Source organism: Anopheles moucheti, chromosome 2 (assembly GCF_943734755.1).
Source record: "Anopheles moucheti chromosome 2, idAnoMoucSN_F20_07, whole genome shotgun sequence".
Taxonomy (NCBI): Eukaryota; Metazoa; Arthropoda; class Insecta; order Diptera; family Culicidae; genus Anopheles; species Anopheles moucheti.
The window spans coordinates 72450123-72473370 of record NC_069140.1 but is presented as its reverse complement, the minus strand read 5'-3'; the positions used below and the strand labels follow the sequence as shown (position 1 = coordinate 72473370).

General features: G+C 42.5%; 3 protein-coding genes across 3 annotated transcripts; 1 reads left to right on the top strand and 2 right to left on the bottom strand.

Annotated features, from left to right (window-relative positions):
- Window positions 1-22: 22 nt before the first annotated feature.
- LOC128310389 (N-acetyltransferase eco) lies at window positions 23-3470 on the bottom strand. Its single transcript, XM_053047015.1, has 4 exons — window positions 3218-3470; window positions 1265-3145; window positions 412-1114; window positions 23-339 (listed from the first exon to the last, which is right to left on the bottom strand). Exons 1-4 carry the CDS (start codon window positions 3381-3383, stop codon window positions 138-140), a joined length of 2952 nt encoding a protein of 983 aa, XP_052902975.1. The 5' UTR covers window positions 3384-3470; the 3' UTR covers window positions 23-137.
- Window positions 3471-3985: 515 nt separating this feature from the next.
- Window positions 3986-4494, bottom strand: LOC128310392 (BLOC-1-related complex subunit 7). The gene is made up of 2 exons (XM_053047018.1): window positions 4391-4494; window positions 3986-4313 (listed from the first exon to the last, which is right to left on the bottom strand). Exon 2 carries the CDS (start codon window positions 4301-4303, stop codon window positions 3986-3988), a length of 318 nt encoding a protein of 105 aa, XP_052902978.1. The 5' UTR covers window positions 4304-4313; window positions 4391-4494.
- Window positions 4495-15090: 10596 nt separating this feature from the next.
- On the top strand, window positions 15091-16527 carry LOC128298759 (uncharacterized). The gene is made up of 3 exons (XM_053034537.1): window positions 15091-15856; window positions 15925-16105; window positions 16179-16527. Exons 1-3 carry the CDS (start codon window positions 15091-15093, stop codon window positions 16525-16527), a joined length of 1296 nt encoding a protein of 431 aa, XP_052890497.1.
- The last annotated feature ends 6721 nt before the right edge of the window (window positions 16528-23248 follow it).

The window sequence follows — 23248 nt, the reverse complement described above, 5'->3', positions numbered from 1 at the left end:
TTAATGATGTTAACATTTAAATTGAGGTAATGAAGAAAAAAAAAACAATCAAACAATAAAAAAAAAATAATGTCAATAACGCAAGACGGGTTGAAAAAGAAGACGGGAGAAAACATGTGGCACATTAAATGTGGCAGCTAAATGTAGACGAGAAAATCTTTCCGTCCACTGACTTTTTCCGCAAACACTTTACCCATTTCCGTCGGTGCACCAAAAGCAATCTCGTCCATCGTCATCGTGTAGCCGAATATGTAGTGGTGCCGGATGGCATCCATCAACTTACGTCCGATTCCGTGTCGACGGTATTTTGGCGCTACCCAAAGGCGTGATATGCCGCATCTGTTACGTAGGAGAGTACGCACAATCATTGCGAGGTTTGGAGAAGGGTTTTCATAAACAAAAGACACTCACCTGGCAGGATAAAACTCGGACGAGTAGCAATCGATCGGCACACCGTGCAGCCCTTCGAGACAGATCATTCGGTTAGCGTACTGCAGTGGCTGCACGACACAGATGCCCAGCACGGTGGACCGAGCGATGGCCAGATAGACGCAAGCACCTTCCGGCAGTTCGCCCTGTGTCGAAAAACCCAGCTCACTGTCCACCACCTCCAGGACGCCGTGTATCTTCCTGAGCAGGTGTTTGTTACTGTCGGTCTGCGATACAACAATAATCCGTCCGGTGACATCCCATTCCGGTACTTGCGCTGCCACGTGCTCGTGAGGTCCGCCGGTGAATGTTAGCTTCGCTTGCGAACGATGAAACACGTCATGGAATTGCTCTTCTTCCGGTTCGTTTGTTGAGTACGTCAGGCCGCACTCTTTGCATTGTATCGCACCGTACGCTCGCTGGCCGGCATCGATCTGATACTGGTCTTGACCAACACCGTGTCGCCTTTGGGATTTTGTCCCCCGACCGTGATTATCTTGCTGACGCAGCAACTGAAACACATCGGTGTGCCTTGGCTCGGTGGCCGTTTGTTGCCGTTCCTGTCGCCAACGTTCTTTAACACGATCGGCATAGAAAATGGAATAATATGCATTTGCCTCTTGGTTAGCGGTCGTTTGTGTGGTGTCATCCACTTGGCACTGGGGTTGATACTGGTACTGTGACACTGAAAGAAGCAAGAACACAAAAATAGATGAACAACTGTAAAATGCTTAAATTTTCCAAGGTATCTAAGATGACTTTTTCTTATTCCCTTTAATTCGTAGCTTCATGATATCTCGTGGTAAATTGTAAATATTTGAATTGTTGAACTAACCTGTTGAACTGTTCATGATCGTTGTGGATATAGAACTATCATTATGATAACTCGTCGATGAACTGCGATACTCATTATGTTGTATAATAATTGTACTGTTGTTCGCTATAAAACCAGTGTATTGTTCATTAACATCTGGGACGGTGTCGTAATTGCAGGAATATAAAACGGATTCATTGCCTTCAACGATGTCCACAGGAGCCTCCGCCTCATTGTGATGTATAATAACCATCCCATTCCCATGGTCCGGTTCTAGCGGCTCCATACTTTGCTCAACTCCATTGTTTGCTAATGCAAATTCATCATCTGCAGAAAGGTAGATGACATTCGATTGGATCGGTATCGGTTCATCATCTTCATCATTTTGTACGGGCATCGCTATATGGTGTCGGCTTTCCGTGTCGTCATCCAAACTTTCGCATCCATCGCCCTCATGCAGTTTGCTAATCAGATCATCCACTTCTAGCTGTTCGTTTTCAAAATTAAAATCATCCTGCTCGAACCCGATACGACGACGCTTGGGTGTATGCGGAAAGTTAAGCACCTTCCGTTTGCCACCTTTTTGTACGTCTATCGCGATCGCATTAAAATGATTGTACACTCGACGAATCGAACGAGATTTTCGACTTGATCGAAAAAACTTTCGCTTGCCCGCATCCCCGTTTCCGTCCTCATCTTCCTGTTCGGGCACTGAATCTTCATCTTCCGACGAAGATGAATTAGCGTCTTCTTCGCAGGACAGCGCACCTTTGCTCAAATCCGTCATCGAGAGGGACATCGATAGTGGCCGAGCACGGGTTAAATTTTTCTGACCCTGCCGAAGTATGCGATTGACATGCTTCAACTGGCGTAACATCTCATCGTGCTCGAGTTCCACCGTGTTGTTCCCGCTTTTCGGTGTCGTCGGACAACTTTTCGTACCACCGGCAATGGCACGATTTTTTTGCTGATAACGTGAGCCTCTTTTCTTCGGTGTTTGCGGTTCGGCCGATTTTTTCACTGGTTTCCGGATCTTGTGCACTGTGCCGCGTTGGCCTAGCCGGGGTGCATTGGATGAAAACGATTTGGTGCGCTTACGCATGGACGTTGCCTTTCGGGGCGTTTTTGAAGTAGACGCCTGTTTGGCAGCTGGAGATTTGTGCGCGGTTGGAATGGAGCGCTCGTTTTCCGGTGACAAGTGGTCTGTGATCGCGATCGCTTGTGGCTTCGATGCGGAAGATGCATAAAATGATTTCGACGATATTGGTGCGTGTATTTTTACAGGAGTATGTTTTTCAGGAACAGGAGCCGATGAGTAGAACGATTTCGTAGGTATCGGTAATATATCGTTGAAATGTAAGGCCGTTCGAGCCCGTGTGTTGGGCCGTTTTGCTGCACTCCGCTCGATTTCGATGTAAGACGGCGATTGCGAACTGTTGTCCGGCGTACCGGTATGTGCTCTTTTCACTCCATGAAATTGCTGCTGCTGCGTCCTGCGCAGGCAAGGATCAACCGATCGCTGTGTAGTCTTATTTTTGGCCTGGGTTCGTGTCGTTAGGCCCGGTGTACGGTGGAGTGATTTGGTACGTTTTTCTACGAGATTCAGATCCGAGTTCATAAGCATTGAGAGGGAGTTGGAGTTATTTTCATCGAGTACCGCACTCTCCTCTGCACTGAGACGACTACACGGTGTTTCCGAGATGCTGCTGTTGAACGAGAAGCGCGTTTCTTCATCGACAGCGTGTGCCATATTTTCCTTGTTAAAGTCCGCGGATACCAGCTCGTATCGACCATTGTTCGTATACCGTCGCTCAAAATCCGGCGACAACGATCGCTCACTATCCGGGGATTCATTGCCGAACAAGTTACGAAATGACGTGATGTTACTGAGCGCATTGTTAGCTGCAAATGGTTCAAATGTACAATTATCATGCCAAACTACGCAATAACTATAATTCACAATCAAACACTCACATCTCCTGTGATTCCTTCGAAGGCTACCAAACCGAAGCGGTGTCATTGGACCAATATCGGCTTCATCTTCCACATCCTTTCCGAAGAGTGATTTTTTGCTATTGGACATTGTAGGCGTACCTAAAGGAGGTCTGTGAACCCGATTCATCGTCCGTGGGGTATCCATCGCAACCTGGGAACATTGGATTTATGGGGCTGTTTCATAAATTTCCTTCCCGAACACTACACCAACACCACTGTACACAGTTTGAACTTTATCGTAAGCTTTTATTGTTTAAACTAAACGTACAATTAACACATTTCCGTAACAATCAAGCCGCGTGAAGCGGGAAAGGAAATGATCTCAACGCGAACGTAAACAAACGCTTGCTATGTTTATTTTTTGGCGCATTCATTTTCGCCCGATTTCGCCAAAATTCCCTCTTTCAGCCCTCAATTTCGCCCCACGCACATTCAAGGGTTGTCAAAGGATGACGGGTAATTTTTGACCGTTCTCAGGTGACATGGTTGATAAGAGCGAATAATTAGCTGTTCTTTTGATCCATAAATGCTACTGTTACGGAAAGTTTTAGCATGTTGCCCCGTAATCGTACACCAAACTGTCCTAAAAAGCTATGTTTATGTAAAAAAAGTTGAACTGTGTGCTGTTTACTTCGCCCAAAAACCGGTGTCATGCGAATATTAATAGCTTATTTGCCTTTTAAAAAGGTACGGAGGTCGAAGCAAATACCATTCTTCAGCATTTTAACCAACGTAACTAGCACATTATCACCTTTCCATTGCTTTCACTTGTTCCTCAACGTATTCCAACTTTTCTGCCGCCTGTTCGATAGCTTCGTACTGGTAGTTGAGATGTTGGAAAATAATTTCCATTTTCTTGAGATTCTGTATGCTGTTGTCGACCGTGCTTTCGTGGTAGGCAAAGTTTTTGGCGGCTTGCATGAGTATTTCATTCGATTTGGATCCACGCACTATTTGACGAGCCACTGACGAAGCGTTGTTCACGTTCACGGCAACACGATCTGCTAGTCGTCGCTTCGAATCACTGAACAAATTTTTTGCACTGCTGCTCGATGCGGATGCCATTGTTGAGATGCTAAAATGAAACAATACAGTCTTTAAGATATGATTTCAAGACATATAACAGGGTGAGTTGTTCGTTGAATACAGTACCTTTTGTGCTAAAATTACAAGAAACAGATTGAAATGTTCAGCATTTGCTTCACTGAATCACGCAAAATTAAGTTTGTTGTTTATTTGTGTTGTTGATGATTTTCATTTGACAGCCAAAAACTACCCAGCAGAAATTTGCTTATCTGGTTAACCCTCAAAAGCAAAGGGTAATTTTGGAATGCAATTGTGGAAATCTTATTTTACTGCAGATTGCGTAAAATTAGTCATTCATGAAGCTGCTGCATAATTTAAAAAAATATATATAAATATAAAATAATAAAATAAATATAAATAATAATAGAGAAATGCTTAACATAAATGTGACCGGTAGCGCAGAAAGGAAAACATTGTTGCCATTATTGCCAATTTGATTTGTGGAAAATAATCCGAACGACGTGTGTGGTACAAGTTTGCTATGGCAATAACCAAAATGCTACGATGAATTAGAATTTTTCCATTCGTTCAGTAAATGCATTTAGCATTTGGTAAGCTTTTATTAAATTGATTAGTTGAGTATTTGTTATGTTCGGTTTATATTTGATTGTATCCAGAAGTATCTGCAACTGAGTCATGTTGCATAATCGGTGCGAATCACGATTGAACATACCCATTTACAATAGGGTCACTCCGTGCACTGGCACCAGCATAATAAAAGGATAGATGCTAAATGTGTGTAAGAATGTGTGAACAGCATTTATTAGGTCAATGCTTCAACACAAAAACCATGTACAAACATTTCGCGAGCCACCGATTGTTTCGGGCTGCAGCACTGCCTGAAGCTGCCCTACATTCAATTGGGTAAGTATTTTGACATTTGAACTCCTTTCACGGTTCCCTCCTTTTCTCGATGATAAATAGGCACACCTAATGCCGCGGTGGGTCCACGGTTCAATCCTTACGAGCGCAACACAATTTAACGTGGACAATCTGTCCCGGGCGGCAACATAATGCCCGGTGATGCTCGATGATTGATGAAAGGGCCTTTCTCCTGTTTGGGGTCTGTGAAGCAGGCTGGTGGTCCTATCGGGGGATATGCTAAAGCTCAAGAAATAAAACATCCTGAATGAATAGTGCCACCGCCACTGAATGCTTTCCCAAACCCTTGGTTGGCGCTGGGGTTATGCAGTTTTCTGGTGCTTGCTCCTGATGTTACCCACAGTCGGAAGAGGTTTGGTTAGGTTTTGGTGGGTAGGAATCGTTTTTTTGTTGTTGGGACAACAACATGTATCGGTAGCACCGGTGTAGAGAATGAGCGGTCGTGTAAATTGTGATGATGTAATTTGCACCACACTGCGGTAGACTAATTTATGAACTGCCGAGCAACACGTGAAAGTATAACGCGAGGTGAGATTCGAAAGGAAACGTTGAGGAGAGCAAAGGTTGAAGCTTTGGAGTAGCGGGATGACAATGCAATGAAGGTAATTGAAATTTTTATTTTGACACTACCGACAAATGGGTTAATTAATATACTTGTTTAATAATTTATTATGTTCCAAAGTAAGTTGCTGTAGAACTCCATGCTCCTTCAAGGGTCTCGTAAATTCTCAATTAGAAGCGTTACAGGGTTACGCATTTAAGCGCAACATACTTTCCTAACATACTCTCTCTCTAACCTTTTGTGCTGCTAGTTATCAAACCAGAGTCTGATAGGTTTCGTGCCTAATGATCTACTTATACCTTCACCTAACCAATCGCAGCCTACCTTCAATGTGCTATCATATAATGCGTAAGTTCTTTCACTTTCAACTTGATGCAATCCGTTACCGGGGTGATGCCGTTGAGATTTATTGGTCTGCCTAATGAACGCATCACGACTTGAGCCCAAAACTTTCGTTTGGTATTACTTCCTTCCCTTTAACTTTAAGCTCCATTCAGCGGAAGGATTAGGTAGCAAGCGTCGCGAAGGTGTGATTAAGAAATTTCTTTTCAAAATACATCCAAACCTGGTTGGACCGTTCAGTAGGGTACTCAATAGATTCGTGGTACGATCGATCAAATGGGCCGTGAATGTGGGGCGGGCAGTCATTAATTAGTGAGACAATAAGTAGGGTGCCCACAAGTGATTGAATTATTTCCACGGTCAATTAAGGGCTCCGGTTAGATGAGAAATGGGGGATCGAATGGAACGGACATCTTTCTCTTCTATATGACACGGGGGGAACTGGGGAAAGGATATAAATATGGAGGTTTGGGGTTTTCACACATTTGAATTCTAGTGTCAATAAATGAATATTTCAATAACTACCATTACCAAATGTTAAGCTAGAATCACTGAGCTGTTAAACACTAGAACAGTTGATATCACTATTGAATCACTTTTTTTTAAGTGAGACATATGAGGCAGTACTTTACTTAAAGTAACAATTGACAGGCGAAATATACTCAAAATTTCAAAATATATAAAACGTTTTGTAGATTAAAAAAGTTGCAGATAATAAACCTGTAACCTGAAATGACACGTGGAATTAGTAAGTCCAAAGTAAGTTTCATGATACTTAAATAAAATATAAAAAACACACAAAAATTGACAAAAAATGAAAAGGTAGAACATTAAAAATGTTATGAAAAAATATACTTAAATCAAATTTTTGACGAAATAGGTAGTGCAATGTCTTTTTAGTAAATCTAAATGGTAGTCGTTTTAAATGGTTTAAGCATTTTCTAAACATAAGTTGTTAATAGTTCAACTTACAATGTAAAAGCAAACCAATTTAAAGTAAATAATTCTTGAAAAGTACTGCTTAAAATATTTCCACGTTCGATGAAATTGTCTAATGAGCAAGTGACAATCTTAAGGAATTTGGTTCATTTATTATCAAGAAATTCAGAACAATGGTATGGAAAACGATGTTGGGAAATAAATGGCATTTTACGTTGAAAAATGCCTTTAAACATAATCTGTGAGTTGGTAGCTTAGTTAGGGAGCTTCCATTTATTACGTAACGCTGAGGGTGGGAGGATACGATTTGGTACATAGTTGCTGGATAGAAATATCTTATTTTGTCATCGAATGGTAAATGACAGAAATGCGATCACTAAAACTGCTGTAACAATATGTTTAGTTATTCAATCGTCACATTTTGCTTATAACTTTCGAATCTCTGTTCTATATTTGTACAACATGGACATTGTCATGAGAAAGTCGCCAATTCGGAACTGCAAACTATCAACCAAAAAAATGGATGATAGATCGTATAAAAAATCGTTCACGCACAATATGTTGTTCTTAATGGAAGACAACGTTTTGCATAGGTACAATGCAGAGTACGTTATCGAACGAGTCTTTGGCGGTTGACGATCATCGAATGGGAAATGTTCTGTCATTTTGGGGCTGTGGTGATTGGGGGTACGGATACGAAGTTTATTCCAAAATTTGATTTCTTTTTGGATTACCTGATTCAGGGCTATTATGAAAATTATATTTATGAAAGAAATGGACTGGTTGAAAACAAACAAAAGAACACAGGGAATGTTGTTCTAAAAGTTGTAAATTTTTGCGTTACGTAATAATTGAATGAGCCTTAGATTTGATTCCAAAAACTCTCCAGATAGTTTAGAAACATTGAGGCATTCGAGAATTCGTTAATCCAATAATTGATAAATTTAATGTTTAGATTATGATCCCTGAAGGCAACACAGAAGTAATTTTTTGCAGTATCTGAGATAGCAAAATAGCTAGGCGCCTGTAAGTTTATAACTGCAATATTCATATATATATATTTATTACTATGTTTGTTATGCTATTGCTTTTTTTGGGCGGCTCAGTGAAAAGGACCGGTTCAAAATCCCATCCGAACGGGTAAATCAAGTCAAAGAAAACCAGAAATGGCAGGTCTAGACCTCTTAAGGTTGTTGTGCCGATAAAGAAGAATGTATGCAATAAGTTAACGCTCCTTTCAATTAAATCGAAAAATATTCATAAAATATAATCGACAACAAAAAATCGACTCCCGGCAAATATGAACCATTTATTTGCCATAATAAGATGCAATGAGATTCAATTTTTGATCGATGAAAACAGAAACTGGTTCATATTCGGCGGTTAGATTCCCACACTCGATTCACACATTCTTATGATGTAACGTGCGTCACTTTCCCAGGGTGACCGGGTAAACTCGAAGGCACCCCTCGGGGGATCAATTCGTATCCCGTATTTAGTTCCATTTCTCCCACCGTACTGTCCTTTTACGGCGTGTATTTCACCTCGATGGCGATTGGGACAACAATATTTAGCAACACAAACATCGATGAACCGAAGAAATACGAAAAAAACCATCCCTTAACGTTGCTCTTCGCCAACGACTGTATTCAATTGGAATCGGCGCTCGTTAATTCCGATCAATTCCAGCGATCGATTCGGAAGGGTAGATTAGGTTCGCGTATGGTAATGTGCGTTGCATTGAAAATATGAATGAAAATGTGTTCTCTGCGACCGAAAGCTTCGAGTTACACGAGTTTTTTTTTGCATTATGACATAACATGTGCAAGTGCCTGTCCACGTGGTGCTACGATGATGATAAGTTGGCATGAACTCTTTCGCCCATCAAACGAAGGATGCCTTGCAAGACAAATTGCAACTAATTCGTTTTGTTTACCAACTGGTAACAGTTGGCAAAAACAATAGAAAAGTAGGTTGCACTCTACAGAACCCGTGTGCAACGATGCGCACAATTTGGGTGCGTGATATGTGGGTAGCGCGCGAATCAAACACACGCTTTTTTTTTTGGTGACGCCGGTCGACTATGTTGTGTTAGAAACATTTCTCACCTTCACCAAAAAAGGACCCCGCTGAAGGGTAAAAGCAGCATAGCCACGCACCAACTGCCAAGCGGCACACGCAGCTGCATTTACGGGCAACCAGTCACGGGTGTGGTACGTGGTGTAATGTGGCACGTGCACAGTCCACGCGGAGGTGTTCCATCGTTCCCTTCTGCACTCCTAACTATCTGCACTAAATATGAGTTTTTCGCCTCCGAAGCTCTGCGTTTTCTTTCGGTGCGCATGCACGCTTGTATGACATAAACGCGAATGACCGACGTCGTGGCAAAAGAAAGAAAATGGTATCGTTGGAGAATAGCAACAGAACATAACCGACGAGGAGTAGGCCCAGCACTCCACCTCGCTGTCCTAACAGTAGAAAGTGATTATTATCGAACGCAAGCGGGTATCTATGTCAAGCGTTAAATGATCTCCTGGTGGGAGCCGCATGAAAGAAACACTTGCACCGATTGCAAGAAAGAAGTGCAGCCCGGTTGAGGATCGCGTTTTAATGTATGCAAGTAATTGAGCCATGAATGAAGCGGTACGATATTAGATAATTTCCCTAATGGGGCAGAAAATTGTCATCGAGCGGTTCGGAATTCTGCCTCACGAACCGGTAGCCGGTTAGGGTGGAGGGGTTTGTTTTTGTTTTCCCGTTTTTTTGTTGTTGTACGTGGTTATAATTTACCGCTAAAGTAAAAACGCAATTAAGAATGTTAAATAATCGATCAGTCGGGCATGAACATTCGACACGGGCCGTACTGATCAATTTGCTGTGATTTGTATTTGCAGGGCGAGGTACAAAATGGTGCTGGAAGTTGTTGCTGGAATGACAGGAACAGTGGCACACTAATTGGGTTAAAATGAAACATTAATAATTTAAAATGTTTTAATTGGTTTGATTTTTTGAATTCTTTATTAACATTCAAGTTTGTTATTTGTTCGTCTCAGACAATTTAAAATGTTTGTTTTGAACTTTTATGTTTACTTTTATCATTTTTTATGAGCTATTTGTGGTACCAATTAACAAATTTTCATATTCATATGTATACAGACAAGTTCAATTTTAAGCTGAAGTAAAATCCAATATTACTAAAATTATTTTTGTTGAAACATATAAGCATGAACGTTTAAAATATATTTAAACAATAACATTTCAGCATCAGTTTCATAAAAATACTGACGTGCCGTGGATCATGGATCTGCTGAAATTCGTACACATTTTTGTATCTATTTAAAACGAAGCAATACGGCCTGGCCGTTCACAGGACAGGACCGGTTCAAAATCTCATCCAGACAAAGTTTACACCATACGCCGAACTAACTAAGTTCCAAGCCAGACACGAATTAATAAATCTTTTGGGCCAAAAAGTGAGATTCTATAACTATGCGTCACAGGCGAAGAATAATGGATCGCGTTCCACATCAAACCTCTCCAGTTAGGTATTAGCCACCTCTTTGTTACGTGGCTGCGTTCTTTCTTGTGTGATCGTTCGAACCGTGTCAAATAAAAGAACCAATTATTACATCCTTTTTCCTCTAGTACAATGATCTAGTCCATGATCTTAGAATTATTTGTGAACTCGCGAGAAAGACAACGTAATAAATAATATACAATACAATTACAATACAAGAATGGGTTCCAGAACCGATCTTCAAGAATAAATAAAGAAGAAAAAAGAAAACAAAGATAGAACAGCCAACAAAATTATCAGGTGAGCTGGACTATATCATGGCCTAACACATAGAAGATCTTGGTAGCAATCTCATTTGGATTGATCTCAGTGAACAATCGTCTTCCCTAGTTCCTTTAGGATTAATTTAAAACAATAGAATTTGTTTGTGGTGTTCCTGTCTTGGATGGTATCGTTTTTCGATTATATCCTTCTAAGTCAGAGTAAGTTTACAGTTCTCTAGTGAATATGTGAATCTATCCGGGATTTCTCAATGCAGCTTTCTTAGTTCACTACCATTTTTATTTTTCTGTAAATGAACTTCGTTAGTACACTACTTTAGTATATACTTTATGCAGAAGTGTAGTGTAAATATAACAGCCTTGATCTGTGTTCCTATAAATGTGCCTAAATTACCTTTTGTCACCTATCACAGAAAATTAACACGACCTACTTGATTTGTGACGTAGTTATTTAACAATTTGTGACGTAGTTGTTATGAAAGATCTAGGAATGTGGTTAGATGAGATACTGACCTTCAAGGAATCGATAAAAAAATGATTTTAAAATGGTAATAAACAAAGCCAAGAATTTCATTGGTATGATGTGTTGTCTGTCCTATGATCTTCATGATCTCTTCTATTTACGGGCTCTGAACAGCTACGACAGCGTGATTTGAGTTCCTATCGTTAGCGTTTATATGGGCAGCATTTAGAGAGTTCAGAGATGGTTTACTCATGTTGTACTAAGCCAAGAATTTAAGAGTCTAAATATGCCAGTATGACAATACAAAGATGATTGTCATTTGATTCACCATCAAATCTTCACGAGGATGTTTCTTCTCTGTTGTCCTGTGTGGACTGTTGTCTCCTGTCGTGTTGCATACGCGACGACCTCCTCTGTCTGTGTCTGCTTAGAGGAATCAATGAGATGGACTATGTTAACATAGTTGTGTTAATAACCCATAGACCTAGTAACATAGTCTAATAACTTTCAAGGCCATTGATGATCCTATCCTAATATTCATCAGGGAAGATAACAGAATTCGGAGACTGAAACACATGATTGGCTTATACCGATGCCTCTGGTGCATCGAAGAGGAGAGACACCGACATTGTTAAATAGAAGGTTTTAGCTTTCACAGAAATTTTATTGGAAAGTTGACTTACCGTTGAAGTTATTGCTAAGGATAATTACGACAATTACAGTTATAGCTGTGATTAAAATCACCAGCCATGAATCAAATTGCAATATTCAATTACAATAAGCACCAGTCTTCCGTTCGAAAATCCCCACCGCGTGACACAATCGATGTCCGATGAACAAATCAAACATACGCTTATTTCTGGACATAAATCATTCCATTACCGTGTACGGGTGTGTGATTCTGTGTTCTGCGAGGTGCATTTGATGCAGTGGACACGAGAACTTGTGCATCCGGCCAATGTCGCGTCCTTGGGTAGCCGAAGCCGATCTTCGTCTACCCGGGTGGATGGAATCTGCGAGGAACGCCAGATTGTGGGGTGGGTCAGGAAAAGCGATGAGGAAGAAAGATTATCATCCGGTTGAATCACGTTTACCGTGGACCATAAATCATAAGGAAGTCTCGGTGCATTGGCAAGCTAACCATGGGGCCTCTTCCTGGTTTGGGAGAATTTATCGATACGATCAGGTGGAGAAGTGAGATGTGTGAGAAAGATGCGAATGTGTAGAATATCTGCTTGGTGCTAATTAATCAGGTTGCGTTTGGGGAAGACGATTAGGTCATAATAGCAAGGAATTCTAATGTACAAGGAGGTAGAAGATTATAACTATTTATTTTAATTGTAGTAATAATAATTAGAAGCTTACCTTCCATCGGTGGGCATTTACCTATTAGGTTAGGTGCGTTACCTTTTTATCAATTGTACTAGATCTTCCTGCCAGACTACACAAGGTACAGCCTAGTCCACATCGGTAGGCGTATCGTGTTGTTCAATACAATGCAATCAATCAATTAACCATGCGCAATTTGCCATGCCGCCGTATCAGATGGGAACCCGAAGCGGCAAATGGCGAAACACTTGTGCTGGCCTATTTAACTTAAAAAGGCGCGCTGATTTTGTCGTTCGATGAATTTACCGATCAATTATGCACGGGCGAGATGCCGCCGCCCGTACGCTCTGGAGGTGTACGATTTTGAACCACACGCACGGTACATGGCACCCAACCGTGGGAATGTACAAGGAAACGAATGTGACGCCGTACGAATGGGACGCTGGTCATTGCCAGGTAGATTGTGAAAAATCTCTCCTTCTGCCGTTGGACCCTTGAATCGCCCCAAACGCAGCGACATCGGCCAACGCGAAGGTCGTCAGTTGGTACGGTGGCCGTCAAAAATCGTGCTCACATATGGCTCCGTTCGGAAATTGGCTCGGTTAATTTGTTCTAAATTGAAAACATATTATGTCACGGCAATGATTGGGCCGGGTTGCTACTCCTACGAGCGATAGGAGTGGCGGTTTTGGTGCTGGGAGTCCGAAGAGCCAAGTGGTGGTAGTATTGATCTATGATTAATGATTCGGACGACTGGTGAGCGATTTTACTGGACCGTACCACAACGGTCGCAATCCTGGGTCCTTGGAGTTCGGCGAGAGTTGTGTGGACGAGTGTGGCTCGGGCGAGTGTGTCGCTGACTTTGGCATTGGGGAAGGTTTTTTCGTACTACTGAAGTGGTACGATTATTAGTTCGGTTTTGGTTGTCCATGTGAGCCTCATCAATGGTACAATGAATTTGAGTGTGGAGCACACACTAATACTCGATTGTGACTTTAGCTTTAAACTTGAACTTCAGAACACTTCCCCAGATGGAGCAGGAGCTACGCCTTCGGCCGTTGAGTTTCTGAACCGAAACCTTGGCGGAAATGATTAGCTGTCGCGTTGGAAGCCACACTGACAGAGGCGTAGCGTTCCGAACACATACCCCCAAACGGAACGGGGAAACAATTCGAGAGTGTTAATAGGATGCATGCTGCGCGCTCGTCGTGCTGTCCGGCGGCACGAGCCGCCGCCACCGCACACAACAGGTCCGTTTTGATGACAGACGCGTTTGATTCGATTCGATACGCGTACCATTTTGGAGGATAAGGTGAAGAGGTTTTGTCATTTTCACCTTTGCACTTGTCGGACCGTGGAGGTTTTGCGTACCCTTGACAGTGACAGAGTCTTGGCGAGTCGTTGTTCGCGCTGACTATGCCACTAATTCCATTGTAGTTCGTGAATTGGCGAAGGTTTTTGTTGTTGTTATCTTCATCCAGCACAAACAGTAACGAATGGTGTTGGAAATGCATCCTTATAGGGACGAAAACGGTCATGTTCGTGAGTGACCCTTGCGTGTCGCAGATAGTTTGAGTTAGAATTTGGCAAGTACAATGTTTGAAGTAAGCGTGTACAATTCGGTGATTTAATTATGCGCAAGGTTAGCGTAAGGTAATTCATACTTTAAAATAGAGTATGTTTGTGTAGGATTTCTAAATAAACGTTTATATCTGAAGGACAACGGTGCGATAGAACTGTTTGATTCGTCGAAACTCGTTGAAAAGTTCTTATATTCCCAGACACTGGATCAGAAGATCACATGTTTTGATTTCTTTCATTTGTTCCTGATTGTAATGACTGTAATGGCTCCGTGGTGTATTGGTACTGATGCCGGTCTTCACACAACAAGACCGGTCCAAAACTCCATCCAAACTAACAATCTAACTATGGGTAAACAAAGTCCAAAAATGGTAGACCAAGACGTCTTGAGAGTGTTGTGCTGATAAAGAAGAATAAGACTATTAGTTCAAAAGTAATTCTCCTATAAATTCAAAGTATTCAATTCCAAGTCATTTCATTCAAAGAATTCTTTTATCGTACAGATCGTATTACATTTATTGAGATTTTGAACTGGGCAGCTTCATACTGTCTTTAAGAATTCTGCTGGACGACAACATGCGCAACAAATGCTAAATTCTTGGAGACATATAATCCTTAAACTATTGACATCAAAATAAACGATATTTTTAAAAATATGAATAAAACTTGAACAGTAACTACCACGTGATTTTCCAATTTAAACCCATTTCGCCAATCACCTCCACTATAGACGAGAGAGAGTAAATCAAAGTTGGCAATGCTTCCAGCAATCGAAGTGTTTTAAAATGCACCAACATTAATACATCACAGTGACCTTTGCATGCGACTAATTGGCCTTTTGGACAACCAGTCCAACCTCGTTACATTAAAATGTCATCCGAAAGCTTAGTTCGACCCGGTTTGACGACGCCCTACGCCGGGAGCCTGCCAGAGATAAAGCTGCGCCTGCGAAAGAAAGTGCCCAAACTTACCGCGAACGATGTCCGGCGGGCACGAATTCTATACTACGAAGCAATAGCCAGTGAGCTGTACGAGGATGGTTTTGTGAATGGCGCATTCCTTCTGCTGCATCTTATCGAGTACGAAGATGCAAACGTTGGCCGAACGTCTTACGCGTCGGTGGAAAGTCGAAGGCTTCGGAATAATGAAAAATTGCTCAACTATTTGGGCGGTGCGCTTGCCGATGCCGAAAGGAACAAGCAGTACGAATGGTACGATCGGGAAGTAAGGGCACTGCTGGCGATTGCACGCCAATTGGAACCGGATCACGAGAAACGGTGGTTAGCGCGGCAGTTCTTCATGATTGCGCTCGACCGATGCGTTGACTGTGGTCCAACGACGCGCGTTAAGATCCAATGTCTGGTGAGGTATTATTTTGCAAAGTTTCAAATCGATCAGAAACGACATCTAGAGGCTATGAAGTTGTTGGAACAGGCTGATGAAGATCTGAGATCTTTTGGTGTGGACGAGGTGGAAGATTGGAAGACGTTGGATGAGCATGATGACGACACGCTGTCAATCGCCATTAATACTTTGCTGTTTTTGTGCAATCGTAAGCTGGCAGAGGATACGGCAGAGTCTCCTGCTTGGATAGCTGAACAGTACATACGGGACGCTCACAAGGCAGCGCTGCAAAGTTTGTTTACATCTCATTTAGAAACACAATGTTTGGAGGAGTGTGTTTAATTGATTCTTTATTTACAGCTCTGAAGACATCCATGTTGGCTGAATCCTATCAGGCCTATGGAGATTTCCTTGCTCGAAAAGGATGTCACGAGGAGGCTTTGGAGATGTACCGGCACGGATTGCAACAGGCTGAGCTTGATGGAGGCATGCCGGATTTGGCATGTTCGGTAGGTTTAGCTCAGGCAACCTCGTACCACAAGTTAGTACTGATATCTCAAATTCTGAAAAATAACCATTTTCAAATAATTTCACTTAAAATGTATTCCTATAAGGCTCGGTCGAATGGTGAAATGTGACGCTATGCTGCGCCGTGTCGACCGCATGACTAATACCGCCGAACATTCGCTAAACAGGGGATACTACTATCTGACATCTGCCATCCTGCAACAGGAAGGCGCCAAGGCCGATCCCGTACAGATGGACCAGCTGATGAAGCAGTTGCGACTGGCTGCGACCATTTTTGAGCATTTTCGCCGGATGGATAAGTCACTCGAGGCACGCTGTCTCGAGGGACTTTTACGAGCCGAGCCCATGTTCGGGGAGTACGTCAACCTGATCCCGCCAGCCATTAGCACTTCCGACGACGCACTGTATCGCGTGATCGATCGCGTCGGTTTCTAGACATCATCCGCGAGGTGTTCAAGGAGCTCGTCCCGCAGACGGCCTAAACAAAGCCTAGGATCTATTGCGTTGTTTTGCGAATGTGTCTTTTATGATTTCTCGCTGTCTCTCGCACTGGGGTAGTAAAATTTCAATCCATACCAATTAATTAATCAAACAAGGCTAACACCTGGCACAGCAGGCCCACTGGGATGAGGTTTTGGAGAAGATTACTTAGCGTACAAATACCACGCTTTGGGAGAAATGTAAAATGGTACTGGTTTTGGCGTGGTTGCTTGTTGTGTTCTTGTTGTGTTTTCGGCAGGTTCATTCGCCCACCGATCGCTTGCAGTCTCCCACTTTGGTTCCCGTCTCCAGCTGGTCTGATACCATCAAAAAGTCTTAAAACTCGCGGGGGTCATCGATCGAAACGGTTCGGTTTTTCCTTCCTGCTGATGAAGATCGTATCGTAATGTGGTTCCCTTCCATTCCCAAAAAACAAAAAACTTTTATCCTCCTCGCGTGTCCCTCCTTCGGGTGTCCGTAAAAGAAGCTGATGTGCGAGAGACTTTTGCATCCTTCGCGACGTTGGTGGCATTTCTAAGTTGTCTTTACTATTCCAATTAGCATCGCCCCGGTCCCCGGTGCCGGTTCGGAACGATTCCGCCTTTGCTAATTTGTTCCCTCTTTCCCCTTGTGCCATCGCTCTCCCAACGCCTTCGAATTCGCCTCACCTGGTCTCAGGTCTCCCCTCTGAGCCTGAAGATTATGATGAAGATGACGAAGTTTATGATGATGATCACGATATGATGGCTGGAAATAAAAGGGAATCGAGGATGGTGATGAATCAATTCGAAGTTTTTCCACCCAGCCCCTCCCCGGCGCACCTATTTTATGCTGGGTACAGGTTGTTCTTTGTGGTCGAAGAAGCAATTAGCAAAGCTTGAAATAATGTGATCCATTCCAGATCGTTTGACCTATTCGGATGAAGATGGTTTCGGGGTACAATACGAACATACCATCGGCTAGGATGCATATGTGTCATGAAATATATGATGTTTCTTTTATTAAAGGTGTTATTCTTCCGCAAATTCTAAATTTGCGATATTTCGTCGTCTTCGATTGTATAATGAACTGGTCACCAATTAGTGAGCACCTGTGGTCAAGTGATATGTATTATGTCATCCGTAAAGGAGACACCCTACGCGTTTGCATGTTCGTGTCATATTGAGTGATCGTCTAGGGTGTGTGGAACTCCGTAACACACCCCGAAATCAGCAATCCGAAAGGCACCTTAGCTGAGTATTTGTTTAAGTTTTGTTTTTCCGTTCTTCACAGCAGCAGGGTATCTCGGGTTGTTGGGAGTCTATAGTACAGAAGTCCGACCTGTGGCAGCTTTCGCTCTGCACCGATGTTACGTATTCGGTCCCTGTTCGTCGTGAGTCGCTTCGAATGCACTGTTTTAACGGCAGGGGTGCACTTTTCCGTGGTGTTGTTTTTTTTCCTTTCGTGGAGAAGGTTTCGGAAGGTTTTGCTGCTCCAGATTGTGCAGAATTGTTATTGTATTGCATGGCATGCAAGACAACCGAGTAGGATGCGAGCGAACACGGTCACGGTAAACATTGAACCCGAAGGGACTCATCCAATTATTACGTAACGCAAAAGATACTGCTCTTCTCAAATATAGTTGGTTTTTAGTAGATCTATCTATTTCATAAATATAATCGGCCTAAAGGGCTTGGGCCAGGCTAACTAAACCGGGATCAGGCCAATGATGAGGAAGTCATCTCCCGGAAGACACTTCGTACCCTATCACTACATTTTCCAAACATTTCGCATTCGCCAAAGAACCTCGTTCGATAGCGTACACTGCATAGTAACTATACAAATGCTTGTCTTCCACGAAGAACAAGACTCAATGCGTGAACGAATTTCTGCACTATCAGCGCTAGCAGCTATTCTTTTGAAAGAATATTTCCTGTTCAGATTTCGTTCATGGCAGTGCCCATTACAAGAATCTCTTATCCGTTTTTTCGGTTACGCCAATCTACCGATGAAAGGATGAAGTCACTTTGCCCGTGTAATTCACTTCTTGTATCTGATGCATTATTCATCACATTATTGACCAACCTTTATCGGATAAAACACAAATTTAAATATTCTAAAAAAACGTTTCTATAACTACACTTAGGGACTCTGTTTATGTCATTTTCTATAATGAGATAAAAAATAAAAAATATAGAGTTTAAACAAAACATTTTTGATTGTGTGATCAATGTTTGAGCATTGATTATTGATGGAAAAAATGCAATTAAAGCGGTTTAATATGCATTGTAGAACTGTCATCAAAATCAACTATGTTTAGATGGTATGTTGACTTGAATCACAGTTATAAAAGCACCGATCATGATACCGATCATTGTTCCGACAATGAGCGTCCGAGCACTATGATATTAAATGATTGGAAAGTTCTATGAGATAGCAGATACTTCGATTCTATGGAAAGGCATTTACAACTTTGATCAACAATGTTGGAATGATTTTTAAAACGAGTCCAGCATTTGCTCCAATTCTTGGATTTTGTTGTGAGGATTCTGAGGCTGTTTAGAGCTCTTCAAGCGCAATACTTCCTTTATGAGCTGACTTATGACAATGGATAATAAAATGCATGTACCGCTACACACCTGAATCTAAATGTCAACATCTGAGCGAACATAAGAAGGTGTGAAGAATGAGAATTTTAATCTTTCAAGATATCAACAAGCTGATCCACAAGAAATTTGTACAAAATCACCTAAAATAAACTAATTGTTCATAAATAAACTCTGAAGTGGAAATCCATGTTTTATCTTATTGTGTGTTACGTAATAAAAAGTTGAATACTTTCTCCCACCTTTTTAACAAATCGTAACCCTGCTACTAACCCCCTCCCTTAGCTATCAGCGTTACGTAGTAAATGGATGTTCCCTTGGGCGAGTGCATTTCATGGGCTCGTGGAGGGTTTGTTATTTTTTCGGGGCGTGTTTTGCAAGTGGCCACCGTGGATCGACCCACAGTACCTTCACCTTCCAGAATGGGAATTTTAGCGAGAAGTGATTGGTTTCAAAGCTGACCGTTTACGAGAAGAAATGCGCAAACGCAAACTGTCAGTGTGCAGGAAATGCGATTAATGAAAACAATGCAACACGATCGTCGAATCCGTAAAAACCTTTTGATCGTGCTTTATTGGGGCGTGTGGTGATTTGACAGCAAAATAATAGTATCAAGCAGTGTGTACTCGTGAGCGTGTTAAAAAATATGACCGATTAATGAAATAGATAAAAGATCAATATGTATGAAAAAAGTAAATATCATTCGGCCAAGGATGGTTTGTACACAGTTTAATGTAATTTGTGAGGTTAACTTTTTTTTTCTGCTGGACATGATTAAAAGGTTAGCTGGAGAAAGCAATATCATTCACTGATCACCAGAAAAACTCATTCGAGATGACCCAAATGTGATCTGAAACTGGCCAGTAAGGTATTCCTCCCTGCCAGTGAATGACGTAGGCAAGCACCACAGCAAAGGCAGCAAAAAAAACGCACGCAGCACATCTGCCGCCCTATCGGCTAGCTGGGAAATATGTCACCAATTGTACAAACAAAACAAAAATCCACCAAACCAATACCACAACCGTTCAGCTCGATGCGTTCCTGAGATTTGCCCTCTACGGCGCACAGGCAGGGAAGGAACCAGATATGATCTGGTGGTATTATTGATATTGTTTGCTCGTTTTACTCTCCAAAACATCTCGTTTAAAAAAAAAAACTTCGGTGCTCATAAGAAAGAAGCTGAAGATGCTTTGAAGCGAATCTTATGCAAATTTATTCTAATAATCATCATCACAGCTTCACATCAAGCAGAGCGCAGGGGAATCAGGGGAATGTGGTGGCGGGTGGTGGAAGTTGCGCTTGGGTATGGCTTTCGGCTATTGGCAAGAATTGGATACCTTCCTTCTAACGCTGCTGTGTCGCTCGTGTGTTTGCGATCGTTTCGCAGAAGTTTTATTGAAAAAATCGTTAACACACGCAGACTTTCCTCTCCCGAGGGGAGGGGAAGGAAGACAGCGTCAAGCTTGCGGGATCTGTATCTCACCCGCAAATCTTCCAATGGTTCTTCCGGCCGGTTTGGCGGCCAGTTTGACAGCTTCTTATCACCCGGTTGGTGGTTGATTGTGGCCGAGTGGAAGTTTTGCGGGAACAGCAGGACCGGTATTTCAGCCACAAATGGGATATCACCGCAAAACGAGCCTGGGAGAAAATGCGTTGAAATTGGGAATTGTGGAGTTATGGAATTGGTAATTTTTTAATGTTAGTTCAAAGTACAGGACCATTTGTTGAATTATAAACTGATTTATTTTATAGTAAAAAGCGAGTAAAAATGGAAGATAAATATAACTTACACCAGGGCTAATATATTGTTAGTAGAGTTCTGACTTCTAATTGTTCGATCACTTCAATGCTCAAGGAATTCTAGAGCTATTGCTGGTTGGATTTGTGACGTGGTAGGATGTCCGGTGTCATTTTCGTGACTTGATCATCCAAAGTATGAAAATTTGTATAGCGTCTTTGAGGTTTAAACTAAATCACAAAGAATCTGATGTAAAAGTTATCAAGTGATATTAAAATTATTCAGTAACTCAATAACTTGACTTCTTACAAATGCCAAACTGTGTTTCTTGAGGATTCCCACCTCTGATAGTAAAAACATTAATCCTGGTAAAATCAATACGGTGAAAAATATTTTCAATTTGGCTTGAACATGATCCGGAACATTAAACAAAACGAAACCCCAAAAAACAGGACCGGATTATTGTCGAAAATATATAAGCAAAAGATAAACAATTGAAACGCTTCGTACGGGTGACTCATCGCCCAGATACGATAATCTTGCAGCAGTACGAATAAGTTAGGTAGCTTTATCTTTCCTTTACAAATGAAACACAACATCTGTTAATGTTGCAAGAGCGTTGACAAAAAGGGAAGCAACGAATAAAAACGACAATCGGCATCGAACGAGCCTTTTGACCATCAAAGTCCCCCGGCAGTCGCCAAATTGTCTCCCGATGTCGAGTTCAGCAAATCTTAACGTCCGGTACGGTCATTTCTGCTTGTCGACCGTTTTTTCGCTTCTCCGTGCTCGTTGGGGACCAACACGGGACACGGGCTGATGGTTGATAACATAAATTGTCAAACGCCACAAAACAATCAATCCCATCACGGTGGTGCTTTTCTTGGTAACAACCATTGGCCATTGGATGTTCCGTTTTCCGTTGACTTCTTTCGATCGGTTGTTTGGATGTTACTTTAATTGATTTTACACGATCAATGTACCGGGTCCGTGGTACCTTACCAGCGTTCCCTGTTTTCGTGGGGGAACCGCACAACCAGCCGGGGCGTCTGGTGCAGGGTGGTTGCCCCGCACGATGATGCTGCTCCATGTTGCCGCACCGAGCACAGCATGATGTCATGCTGGGCTGCGAATCTGTGCGGTGCTTTAGCTTTCCGGACCCGGTCGGTCTTCTTCGCGTTGGCATTTTTTATTTGATGATGGTGGTATTTTCTTCGCCGTTTTACCTTCCTTTCATGCCAGAACGAAAAAAAAATTGCGGGAGTGTTGCGGTAAGCGTTCGCCGGTGCGGAACAAAGACGGCCTCAGATCGGAGCGAAAGCTTATGCGAAAGCAATAAAATGTTTATCAGCTTCATTTGCATAATTCTTACCATCCCGTTGCCAGGTTTTCCCTAGCCTGGCTGCCCCTTGCGCTGTCCATGCCCGTGAAGTGTCTCTCGCAACACGCAAACTCTCCTTTTTCTTTGCCAGCGCGAACGGTGCACAATCAGGGGCGGCTTTCTCGCGTCTCGTTTGTATTGGAATTAATATTGCCCCTTTTTGGTCCAGCGTTAGACGATCCGTTCCGGAGCGTGTTGGGAAGCGGATCGGAGGCGATCGCTTTCGTTGTTGCCGTTTTGCTGCCGCGGTGCTGTTGCGCTCGCCCAAATCGACCGAAATTGAATGTTCTGTAGCAGCTCGCACACAACCGTGCAGTGCTGTTGGTGAGTGGAATTTTGTACGAAAACCCGCTCAGGTTAGTGTGGATTATGATACGTACGTGTGATACGGGCGAAATCTTGCTCGGATCAGAAGGAAGCATCTTTATGAAGCTTGTGGCCTGCGTGGAGTCGTTAACCGCGACCGCCAAGTATGCAATTATGATAAATATTCACTGAGCTACTCGTGAAGCTTGGAGGTGAAACATCGATCTAGCAGTTTTAATCGGTTATCCTCGAAGCAAGTTGATGCACGGTGGCGGTTGAACAATTCCCGCACTGTGTCAGTAACTGCCCCACAGGATAATCCTAATATTATGTGCCATTTCGGGACGCTTAGTGGCCTTACCAAAGTGGTAGCAGCGATCGTCCGCCATGGCATGCAAGCACCATCCGCCGACTATCGATCTTTTCAGTCGAGAAAAAAAAACTGTACCACATCGTTGAAAGGTTTCTGTTGTTAGCTAATACGGTTGTTGTGTGCGGAAGTTAACGCTTATCTTGCATCTTGGGTTGATGAACTTTCCGGCGTGCATCGTAAAAGTAGGCGAAAAGTGATGGACGCATCTAATCGGGGCGTTGCAGTATCGCATCATGACCTTCACCTTTCCGCGGCATCGTATCGGTTGGTGATGGTGACTTCAAATGCGACCG

Excerpts from the sequence above, each read along its gene's own strand:
- LOC128298759 (XM_053034537.1), top strand. The coding sequence starts at position 15,091 with ATGTCATCCGAAAGCTTAGTTCGACCCGGTTTGACGACGCCCTACGCC. Across the intron at positions 15,857-15,924 it reads TCACAAGGCAGCGCTGCAAA|CTCTGAAGACATCCATGTTG; the intron begins GTTTGTTTACAT and ends CTTTATTTACAG. Across the intron at positions 16,106-16,178 it reads CAGGCAACCTCGTACCACAA|GCTCGGTCGAATGGTGAAAT; the intron begins GTTAGTACTGAT and ends TATTCCTATAAG.
- LOC128310392 (XM_053047018.1), bottom strand. The coding sequence starts at position 4,303 with ATGGCATCCGCATCGAGCAGCAGTGCAAAAAATTTGTTCAGTGATTCG.
- LOC128310389 (XM_053047015.1), bottom strand. The coding sequence starts at position 3,383 with ATGGATACCCCACGGACGATGAATCGGGTTCACAGACCTCCTTTAGGT. Across the intron at positions 3,146-3,217 it reads TCGAAGGAATCACAGGAGAT|CTAACAATGCGCTCAGTAAC; the intron begins GTGAGTGTTTGA and ends AACCATTTGCAG. Across the intron at positions 340-411 it reads TCCGAGTTTTATCCTGCCAG|ATGCGGCATATCACGCCTTT; the intron begins GTGAGTGTCTTT and ends CCTACGTAACAG.